The following is a 12,538-nucleotide window of genomic DNA, read 5'->3' as shown; positions in this document are numbered from 1 at the left end:
AATCTTGAGTCATGCATTCTCTACAACCTGACTAATTTCCATTGATTTGTTGCTAAAACTGAAAAAAAAATATATTACAACATTTTTAAAATTCTTTACAGCCACCTGTTTCATAACAATTATTTAATTTATTTAATTTTTTTCAATTAATTTTTTTATTTATTTCTTTCAAATATGCATAAATTAAAGACACAAAACAAATCGGTTCTCAAGCCAAATAGCAAGTTAAAGGTGCCTACACTATACATTAAATATTAAACAAATTCAAATAACTAGCAAATGAATCACTGACGAATAAAAACAATTTTATAGAAAATATAAAAAAAATATTACTTACTAACAATTATTATTTAAATATCATTTGTGCAAAAACAAATAGCGTCAGACACATGATTTTTGCAGTTAAGTTTCTAAAAAAAACACACTCAATTTAAATTAACAATGACTGACTGTCGTTTAGACTAACCAACACACACCGGCTTGGAATAGTTCATTACGCCTGGCTTGTGCAAAAAATTAAAAAATATGTATATATGTATATTAAAAAAATATTAATCATTAACAACCAAGGGATTTGTTTAAGAGGGGTAAGGGGTATCAAGACTTGTGGAAAAAATAAATATAAATATTTTGTATTTATTTATGTTGAATATAGCAATTATCGCTAAAATACATACACATAGTACAATTATTTATGTTATTTTTTTTATATTTTAAACAAAGATTTTTATTTTTCTTCTTTTATATGTATTAAAAAAATAGCAGTAAATATGAGTCTGAACATATGTATTGTACATAGTAACAACAATAAAAAAAACAATTATTATCTATAAATACATATGTTTATTTATAATTTATATTTATGATGGCAGCTATACGCTACTTAATGTTAAAGTACAAATGTCGAAGCATTAGTTACAGGTTATTGTTTATTTGGTTTTCTTGTTCTAATCTAGTCTAGCCTATAAACTAGCCAATAGAGTAGTCCACAATCTGGTGTATAGTATTGTTTATAGTCTATACTATAGTCTCGTATGTAGTCTGTTCTATAGTCTAGTCCATAGTCTAGTCTATAGTGTAGTCTATAGTTTAGTCTATAGTCTAGTCTATAGTCTAGTCTATAGTCTAGTCTATAGTCTAGTCTATAGTCTAGTCTATAGTCTAGTCTATAGTCTAGTCTATAGTCTAGTCTATAGTCTAGTCTATAGTCTAGTCTATAGTCTAGTCTATAGTCTAGTCTATAGTCTAGTCTATAGTCTAGTCTATAGTCTAGTCTATAGTCTAGTCTATACACAGAGGGAAAAAGAAATATACACGCCTGTTACCAAATTGACACCAAAGATTTTATAATTTTTCTATAACATCCGTTGTCAAAGTATATACATACGTACGACAACACTATGAATTGTTGACAACGCAACGTTGTCAACATTGCAACTATTAGTTGTCGAAATCTAAATTTTGTACACATCCGTTATCTAAATGTTAACAAACGTGGTAAGCTCACTATTGACAAACAATCCGTTGCCAATAGTGAGCTTACCACGTTTGTTAACGTTTAGACAATGGATGTGTATAAAATTTAGATTTCAACAACGAATTGTTGCAATGTTGACAACGTTGCGTTGTCAACATTACATAGTGTTTGTCGTACGTATGTATATACTTTGACAACGGATGTTATTGAAAAATTATAAAATCTTTGTTGTCAATTTGGTACCAGGCGTGTATATTTCTTTTCCCTCTGTGTAGTCTAGTCTATAGTCTAGTCTATAGTCCAGTCTATAGTCTAGTCTATAGTCTAGTCTATAGTCTAGTCTATAGTCTAGTCTATAGTCTAGTCTATAGTCTAGTCTATAGTCTAGTCTATAGTCTAGTCTATAGTCTAGTCTATAGTCTAGTCTATAGTCTAGTCTATAGTCTAGTCTATAGTCTAGTCTATAGTCTAGTCTATAGTCTAGTCTATAGTCTAGTCTATAGTCTAGTCTATAGTCTAGTCTATAGTCTAGTCTATAGTCTAGTCTATAGTCTAGTCTATAGTCTGGTCTATAGTCTAGTCTATAGTGTAGTCTATAGTCTAGTCTATAGTCTAGTCTATAGTGTAGTCTATAGTCTAGTCTATCTATAGTCTAGTCTATAGTCTAGTCTACAGTCTAGTCTATAGTCTAGTCTATAGTCTAGTCTATAGTCTAGTCTATACTCTAGTCTATAATCTAGTCTATAATCTAGTTTATAGTCTAGTCTATAGTCTAGTCTATAGTCTAGTCTATAGTCCAGTCTATAGTCTTGTCTATAGTCTAGTCCGTAGTTTAGTCTATAGACTAGTCCATAGTTTAGTATATAGTCTAGTCGACTTCATTTAAACAACAAGTTGACGAAAAATCACAAAATATCGCGGTGTTTTCATTCGTATTGGCACACCACCTTAACTATTTTGTTTACTATAAACATATAGTTTCACTGTAATGTATCAAGACAAAAAATTTTAAAAAACGTTGATTACAATTTATTTTCATTTCAACTCTGCCGTTATTTAAATACTAACTAATATATGACTCATTGGTGAGTAAAATAGCGAAAAAATATATATAAACCGTACAATGCCAAACAAAAACTCATCCTCCCGGCTAAATTGTAAATACAACAGAAAGAAAAAAAAACATATTTATAATAACAATAATAATAATTAAACTCTGTAGATACAAGTATTTAACATAAACACAACAAAAGTATGACTAAATTTATAAATTTTTAAATTAATCTAGCTAATTTTATATCAAATATTGTTATTGATGGTAAATACATACGTTTTATTTAAATAAAACGTTTAGAAAATATTTAAAATAATAGAAAACTTTTTGTTATGGGAAACAAAAATTAATAATTACAATTACACAGAACCTCTAGGCGTATACTTGATGTATGAATGAAGTTTTGCATGAAATTTCATTATGAAAATAAATATTATGTTTAATACTATAAATGAATTGCTATTTTTAGCATAAAATAAACAAATAGTGATTTTAATTTAAAATTAAAATAAATAACAATTTGATAAACAATAATAAGGGAAAGAAACAAAAGAGGTCAAAAGGAAATTATAAAAAAGGACTAGTTGAGTGTGTATAGTCTAGTGTATAATCATGTCTATAGTCTAGTCTATAGTCTAGTCTATAGTATAGTCTATAGTCTAATCTATAGTCTAGTCTATTGTATAGTCTATAGTCTAGTCTATAGTCTAGTCTATAGTCTAGTCTATAGTCTAGTCTATAGTCTAGTCTATAGTCTAGTCTATAGTATAGTCTATAGTGTAGTCTATAGTCTAGTCTATAGTATAGTCTATAGACTAGGCTAGGCTAGGCTATAGTCTACTCTATAGTCTATTCTATAGTCGAGTCTTGTCTTAAAATTCTTAAATTTAAATTTTTAATATAACTCATGACGTCATTTGCTGCCATTAATAAATTTGCCAAATAAAAAACATATATTTGAGTTCCTCCTACTTCTCCTGCGTCTCCGCCTTGAAATTTTAGACAATTGTGTTTAGTTTGGTTCACATACCTGTTTGCTTTTTTGCACAAACATTAATTCATTAAATTCTATATTAAAAGCTTCCAAGGCTAAATATATTTGCAGTTTTATTTTCTGTATCTTTTTCATTCAAAACAAACCAAATATGAAACCAAACTTAAAACTAATAGAACTTAGAGTCAATAATAACAAATGTTATTTTAATATTTTAGCAAAAAAAAAGTTACCAACAATTCAAAAACTAAAACGCCAGTTATTTATTTAAGTTTTTTGTGCAAAATTTGTTTAACAAAAAAATCTCTAAATTGTCATTTAAAAATCTAAACACATACCGTAATTAAAAACACGCAAATGTAGTTTTTTTCGTAAAAAAGTCAAACATGAAAAAAGATTAAAATTGTATGTATTTTTTAAAACATCTCATCATTCATTATTTTAATATTTAAATACAGTTTTTGTTTAGTTTTACTATGATCTTTTGACTTTTGAACGATTTGTCAAATTAAGTTTATTTTTAGCATATTTTTTAATTACATTTTAATAGCATTTTAAAAATAATAGCGACTGCTAAAAAAATAAATAAAATTATTTAATATGTATTTTTTTAATTTTACTTAAAATGTTTAGAATTTCTAAAATTACTAAGATTTTAGAGATATTTTTAAATATTTGCAAATTTGAAAAGTGTTTTTTAAATATTTGAAATATTTTAATTAACGAACAAATATGACCTTTATCAAATTATTATTATTTTTTGCAGACAAAAGGAGTGTCTTAATAATAAATAAATTTTTTTTAATCTTATTGATAAAAACAGATACAGATTTCTTGGTAGAAAAATTTAAATAAGAATGCACGTCAGAGCATTCAAAATAGTTCAGCAAATGTTTCAGCATATTTAAACGAGTTTAAAAAGCATCACTTTCGCTTGCTTAGACTAACTGTGATATGCCTGAATGTTTTTTTTTTCAGCATAAACAAATAATTAATGACTTTTATTGATAAATAAACAAACATTTCGATTTCATTTATTAAGAAAAAAAAACAAGCATAAACTGGTTTTATAAAACAATTTAAAATTCATAAAACTTCTTCAATATTATTTGTTTTTTTTTTTATAAAAATATTAAAATTATGTCACCGCATGACTGAGATTGAAAACAAAAGCTTGATGATTTAAAATTATGTATCTAAGAATTTAAAAATAAATACAAATAAATAATAAACAAGTTTTATGAAAACAAATCGTGATTATAACCTGAATTATTCATTTAAAGCATTTTTATAAATGTAAGTCAAGCCTTAAGTCAAAAAAAATCTTAAAAATCAAAATAAACATCATCACTAACTAAAACCAAAAACCGGTTAATTTGGCACTAGCTCCTGGTGTGACAGCATAAAATAAGAACTATTAAGATTAAAACTTATGTTTATTTGAAACCTTTGTTAAGCGGGGTTTAAGTTTCAATGAATTTGAAACTTCAAGTAGTTGGTATCTCAAGCTTTAAAATGTTTGAGAACTAAAAACAATATAAACAAAAAGCTAATAAATAAACTTTTTCAAATGCCTTACTTAGCTAAATAAATTCCAAAGATATTTAAAAAGCTATTTAACAAAAGATTTTTACTAGAATTTGAAGCTACTAATTTAAAGATCTTTTTTATAGTTTAAAGGAATTGTAAAAATAATTAATTATTACAAATTCTTTTTATAGACAAAAAATTACGTAAAAAGTCAATGAAACTTTGTCACACATGTGTGAATTTTTCAGAAGTTAAAGAATAAAAGAATTTTATTTACAAAACATAGTACATAGACTAGACTATAGACTAGACTATAGACTAGACTATAGACTAGACTATAGACTAGACTATAGACTAGACTATAGACTAGACTATAGACTAGACTATAGACTAGACTATAGACTAGACTAGACTATAGACTAGACTATAGACTAGACTATAGACTAGACTATAGACTAGACTATAGACTAGACTATAGACTAGACTATAGACTAGACTATAGACTAGACTATAGACTAGACTATAGACTAGACTATAGACTAGACTATAGACTAGACTATAGACTAGACTATAGACTAGACTATAGACTAGTACTATAGACTAGACTATAGACTAGACTATAGACTAGACTATAGACTAGACTATAGACTAGACTATAGACTAGACTATAGACTAGACTAGACTATAGACTAGACTATAGACTAGACTATAGACTAGACTATAGACTAGACTATAGACTAGACTATAGACTAGACTATAGACTAGACTATAGACTAGACTATAGACTAGACTATAGACTAGACTATAGACTAGACTATAGACTAGACTATAGACTAGACTATAGACTAGACTATAGACTAGACTATAGACTAGACTATAGACTAGACTATAGACTAGACTATAGACTAGACTATAGACTAGACTATAGACTAGACTATAGACTAGACTATAGACTAGACTATAGACTAGACTATAGACTAGACTATAGACTAGACTATAGACTAGACTATAGACTAGACTATAGACTAGACTATAGACTAGACTATAGACTAGACTATAGACTAGACTATAGACTAGACTATAGACTAGACTATAGACTAGACTATAGACTAGACTATAGACTAGACTATAGACTAGACCATAGACTAGACTATAGACTAGACTATAGACTTCGTTTTCTCTAGCAACTGATTAAATTTAAAATTTTATACTACTTATTTCTACATTCGTAGTATTTGCTCAGCATAACACATGCAAGTCATGTGTAAGTCATTTTTAATACAATAATAAAAATAATTATCCAATACGACACCATACCGCCACACACATACACCAGTATTCATGCCATAAACTGTTAAAGAAATTTTTAATGATTTCGACGAAAACTACAGATTTTTTTTTTAATATTTTTGTTTGCTTAAGAGCTCGTAAAGCAAATAAACCAACTGCCACATTTATATTGTATGTTTAAGCAGAAGAAATTAACGAAAAATGAAATAAATGACACATTTACAGAAAAAAAAGAAAGAAATAATTTAAATAAGCGGTTTAAAACCTATTAAGAAAACATGTGGAAAGGAGTTGCGTTTTATTTGTCCTCATTGTGTGATGATGGTGGATTAAAAAATAATAATAAAACTCGTTTCAAGGTTAATGAAATTGAAAATTAAATAAATGTTTATTTTAAAGTTTTTTTTTTTGTTTTTTAAGAAAATAAATTAATGTTGACTCAGTTTTAAATAATTGAAGTAAAACAATAATTTAAGAATTATGTATTGGTATAAGAAGGGTTTAAACTGGACTAGCCTTAAAGTAGGCTATGTAATTTAAATGATTGCCTTAAAGTAGGCAATTGATTTTTTTTTGTAATAATTAAATTTCGTTTAAATGATTTTAACTTTAAACTTTTTTACATTAAAAGTTCTTTACTAATTCTTTCTATTATTTTCTTCTATTTGCAGGTAATATTTTCATTAAAACTAACTGTTTGTCATAGGGTAAAGTATAAAAATAGTTTAAAATATTCCTAAACCTAATATTAACCTTTTGTAGTATTTTAAAACGTTTGTCATAATTAAAATTATAGTATATAATCTGTTTCAAATTAAGCTTTTAATTTTTTTTTAAATGCCTTTAATTGCTTTGTATTTTACTGAAAATATTAAAATTGTTTTGCTTGAATTTGAACAAGGAAGTGTTATAGTAAAAAATTCCCACAACAAGCATGACTAATATCACGTGACGTCTATGTATATAGTCGTTTATAATCAAACATTTTTGGCGCCAAGAAATCCTTGAATTTATAACAAACACATAAAAAAGAATGGAAAATATCAACATAATAACAATATTAAAGTAAATACACACTTATACCACAAATGCCAACAAAAACAAAAGCAAAAAAAATGTAAGCAAAATGATAGTGGTATTAAATGTTAAGGAAACGTGAACACTAAATGGCTACACTGAGGGAAAAACAAGGAGAATTTCAATAATTTTGTTAAAATTAAATTAAAATTTTTTGATTTCAATTGATGCTCCTAAAAGTAAACTATGAGAAAGTGCTTGATATAAATGAGTTTTTTCGCCAAAAGTTTATTGAAAAAGAAGCTTTTATGAAATTTTGTCCTTAAAATTAAGTATTTTTTAAAGTTTTTTTCTAAAAGCTTTTTTGAAAACTTTTTTCAAAATTAACTTCTTTTTTTATAGCTTTTTTAAAGTTTTTTTTCACCAATAATACTTAAAGCTTTTTACTAAACTTAATTTTTAAAACTTGTTAAAATAAATATTTATTAAGTTTTCCAAAAATGTTAAAAAGCAGAAAAAACTTTGTTATAAAAAGCTTTTTATCAAAAAACCTTTTAAAGCTAATTGTGACATGTAACTATGCAACTAAAAGTAAGCCATGACATAATGCTTATTATAAATATACTTTCATGTAAAAAGCTTATTACGCAAATAGCTTTTTCAAGACATGTTTTTAATATATAAAAGCTTTTATGAAATGTTTTTCCCTAAAAGAGAGTTTCATATCTTTTTTATTAAAATGAGAGTTTTTAAGTTTGTTTTTTACTAAAAGCTTTTTTGAGAGCTTTTTACTAAAACGAACTTATTTTTTTATAGCTTTTTTCAAGTTTTTTTTGTAATAATACTTTTTAAAGCTTTATACTAAAATTCCTTTTTAAAGCTTTTTACAACAAACATATATTAAGCTTTTCAAAAATGTTAAAATGCAAAAAACTTAATTATAAAAAGCTTTTTATCTAAAATCCTTTAAAAGCTTATTATGGTACTAAACTATGAGCTATGATAAAATGCTTATTATAAATGTGCTTTCACGCAAACAGTGTATTGCACAAGTAGCTTTTTTAAGCCTTATTTGGAATATATAAAAGCTTTATGAAATTTTTTCCCTAAAAGAAGGTTTCATACCTTTTTTGTTAAAAGAAGAGTTTTCAAGTTTTTTTACTAAAAGCTTTTATGAGAGATTTTTTCAAATATAACTTTTTCATAGCTTTTTCAAAGCTTTTTTTCTAATAATACTTCTTAAAGCTTTATATTAAAATTCCTTTTTAAAGCTTTTTACAACAAACATTTATTAAGCTTTTCAAAAATGTTCAAAAAACTTTATTATTAGAAGCTTTTTATTTTAAAAGCTTTTTAAGCTAAGAATTAAAATAGTTTAAAGAACTTTTTTTTTAAATATTTCATAGAATTTTTTTTAAATGCAAAAAATTTTTTCAAAAAAAGCCTTTTCTCAAAAAAACAAAAAAAAAATCCAAAAAATTTTTTTTCTTCAAAAAGTTTTTGTTATGAAAAATCTTTTTGTCAAAAACGTTTTTTTCTAAAAAAAAGCTTTTTTCCAAGAAAGTTGTTTTAAAAGCTTCTCTTTTGCAAGTGCATTTTTTCTTTTATAAATAGGCATGGGAAAGTTTTTTTTTAACTTAAAACTTTCTACAGGATATTTTTTAACAATTAAACTAGGAATTTTTTTTTGTGTTTTAGTTTTACTCTGTCTGGGATATTGGTAAGATTATAAATTATACTTTGACACGCGATATAAGACATACCAAACAAAAGCTCCTGCCTCAGTTTTTGGACACTTAAGGGGACAAAAAAAATTAAAATAAACAGGACTAAAGTTATAGACTTTAACTCTTGCAGTCATGCTTCATGCTCTAGCAACAAAAAGGTCTAGGTCTTGTTAAAGTTTTTCTTTAACAACAAATAATTTATGTGTTTTTAAGCAAGAAATAAAGTTTCGGTTGCAAATTTAACAGTTTTAAATTAAGAACAAAAAAAACACTAACGTTTATGTTTATTTGGAAATTATTTATACACAAAAATTTATGATTTCCTTTTAACTTTAGTTTACCTTTAAAGTTTTAAGTTTTTTTTGAGAGGGGTTTTTTGTTTTCTTTTTAAATGTTTTGTGGTGGCTGTTGCTAAGTGTGTGTGTGTGTGTGTGAGCAAGTGAAAGCAATTTTACGATCATTTAATCGTAAACAACCAAACCATGTACAAATAACCATTTCAAGCAAATCTTTCACTTACTCACTGACTTCTACTCATTCATGGTTTTTTTTTAGTTTTTTTTCTTTTTCAATAATTTTTTCCTTTTTGTTGAAATGTAAAACGTCAACATAGAAACTTATATTTTTTATGACTTTATTTTTATGGTTCTAGTGGAGTCGCAATGTCGCTGATTTCGGTCGATATTTAGAACACACAAAAAACAAGACGTATATAAATAGCAAAAAGAGGAAAAAACTGTTATAGGGAAATAAAGGTTATTATTAGCTTAAGCAGTGAAAGGAGCACAATAGTTGTGGTACAAACAAAGTAAAAGCTAAATGTTAAAGTCAACAAAGCAGAAGGCATATACAATTTTTAAAAAGATTGCTTACAAACTCCTACAAACAACTACAGCTACTACTGCTACTACTGCTTCTAGAGTTTTGTGCCAAATTAGCTTTTTTGCAAAATTTAGTAATAATTTAGCTTTTCTTTAAAGTCAAAATTAGCTTAAATATTTAATAAAATTTTAATTTTTATAAAAAAAAAAAAATTTAGTTCATTGATTTTTAATGAATACTATGTAATATGCAATTAATTTAGAAACATTTTGTTTTACATAATTTATTAAATTTAATTGTTGCGAAAAACTGTACACAATATTTATTATTATAATATTTAATTAAACATATTATCATTAAATATATATATTTTTTTTATTAAATAATATCAATATAAATTTTATAATATAATTACATGTATTGAAAATAAATTGTTTAAACATGTTTAATAAAACACAAAGATATTTTATTATTATCCTGTTTAAACATGTGTATAGAGTGAGCGCCTTAAACCACACAGTTGCAAAATTGTTAAAATGTATAATTATTTTTTTTATATAAATAATCTACTTATAAAAATTGTGGTTAATTATCCACACAAATACAAAATTATTGTTTATAAATTAAAACTATTTAATAACAACAAAATAAAAAAATATTGTTATTATTACATAAAGGTTTTAATGTAGTTTAAAAAAAAATAGCCTTAAACAAGTAGGCTTTGTAAAATAAATTATAAAAACTAAATTAAACATAATTTAAAAACACTCATTTGTTATATTAAATAAAACTTATGTAAAACTTAAATTTAACTAAAGCATATATTAAGGCTTTAGCTTTTAGCTTAACTATAGCCTACCTTTTGGCTTAAGCTCTATTTAACTAAATATTCTTTGCTTTTTAAAAAAAGTTTTACTAAATTTACATATGTATTTTAAAACTTGTCCCCTTTCAACTTATATGCTAATTTTCTCAAACCTTTACATTTTTGCATAAAACCATATTCTAGCAAAAGGCCAACTTAATAAAGCAGCATATAATAAGGCGTTAAAATAAAATACAAACTTTTACCTGTAACTACAGCTTTAGCTAATGAATATTAATAATAAACCTCATATTAAAATTTCCAAACACGTTCTTTTTTCTCTTAGTCTATAAACAGAATAAATAAATTTTTAATATAAAGATAAAAAAATGTATTCAGCAAATGCCTTTAAGTAGGCTTACTGTTTAGCTCTCATCTTGAGTTGTTCTTAAGCTTAAGGCTTTTCTTGAAATTGTTACTTGTTTAACAGTCATCTTTTAATATATATTTGATATTTATTTAATATATATCCTCACCTTTTTTTTCTACCTCCTCTAAGTGTGTGTTTTTTTTTTGCAATTTGTTGTTGGTTATTGGAAAACACATTTTGCTTTTTGAATATTATACTAAAACCTGTTTTTTTCTTGTTATTTTGAAATTTTATGGCATACTTTTAGGTCTTATTATAAGGAAAAGCACGTGTTATTATGGAAATTTTTCTTTACTTTTTTTTGCCTTCATTTCCTTCTTATTTTTCAAAAGATATTTGTGTTTTAAGCGTGTGTGTTTGTATGTGTGTGAAGGATGATGAGTTGTTGCCTTTGCACAGCTTTCCACAGACTTAATGCATTTAAATGAGAAAATTATGAATTTTTAGCATACGTTTTGTAAAAAATGCAAAAATAAAAAATAGTTTGTTAGCGCTATGTTAAATTTTATTCAACTTAGGCTAAAGATGTCTTAAATACTCAATTTTAATATACATACCTCGAAGGATTACTTGAGTAAAAGGATTATTAAGTCTTCCAAATCTTTAATCTGCAAAAACTAAAATTAAAGAAATATTAAGTCTTCTTTTTAAAACATTTATTAACTAATCAATTACAGTTTCTTTTAAGGCAACTTCTTTAACAGTACATTCGTAACTAACTCGTGTAGTATTTTCCATCGTATTCTTAGTCGAACTCAAGAACCTCCGATTGTATTTTTAGCCGAGTTCAAGAACCCCGAATACTTCTAGTATTTACGATTGTATTCTTAGTCGAACTCAAGGAACTCCGAATACTTCTTGAGTTCGTGTAGTATATGCGACTGTATTTCTAGCCGAGATGAAAAACCTCCGAAAACTTGAGTTCGAGTAATATTTGCGACTGTATTCTTAGTCGGACTCAAGAACCTCCGAATTCTTCTTGACTTCGTGTAGTATTTGCGAGTGTATTTTAGCCGATCTCAAGAATTCCCGAATACTTCATGAGTTCGTAGTTGTATTTCCGATTGTATTTTTAGCCAAGATCAAGTACCCCCGAATTCTTCTTGACTTCGTGTAGTATTTACGATTGTATTCTTAGTCGAACTCAAGAACCTCCGAATACTTCTTGACTTCGTGTATTCTTAGCCGAATTAAAGAACCGCCGAATACTTCTTGACATCATAGTTATATTTCCGATTGTATTTTAGCCAAGATCAAGAACCACCGAATTCTTCTTGACTTCGTGTAGTATTTACGATTGTATTCTTAGTCGAACTATATTTCTAGCCGAGCCCAAGAACCTCTGAAAACTTCTTGACTTCGTGTAGTATTTGTGATTGTATTCTTGGTCGA

General features: G+C 26.0%; 1 protein-coding gene across 2 annotated transcripts in view; it reads left to right on the top strand.

The window, feature by feature from the left end:
- Positions 1-12,538, top strand: part of LOC119608060 (Krueppel-like factor luna) — a 181,810-nt gene that overhangs the window by 147,585 nt on the left and 21,687 nt on the right. Inside the window, exon 2 of one of the 2 annotated variants that reach the window (XM_037962321.1) lies at positions 7,017-7,573. The exons of the other annotated variant lie outside the window; for it this stretch is intronic. Coding sequence (XP_037818249.1) covers positions 7,017-7,085 — 69 coding nt within the window. The 3' untranslated portion in view covers positions 7,086-7,573. Of the gene's footprint in view, positions 1-7,016; positions 7,574-12,538 lie in introns of those variants that run through there. 2 annotated transcript variants of the gene reach the window in all.

Source organism: Lucilia sericata, unplaced genomic scaffold (assembly GCF_015586225.1).
Source record: "Lucilia sericata isolate MDLA Ls3-8-SP2 unplaced genomic scaffold, ASM1558622v1 Contig000783F_arrow, whole genome shotgun sequence".
Lineage (NCBI taxonomy): Eukaryota > Metazoa > Arthropoda > Insecta > Diptera > Calliphoridae > Lucilia > Lucilia sericata.
This window is presented reverse-complemented; position numbering and strand designations above follow the sequence as displayed.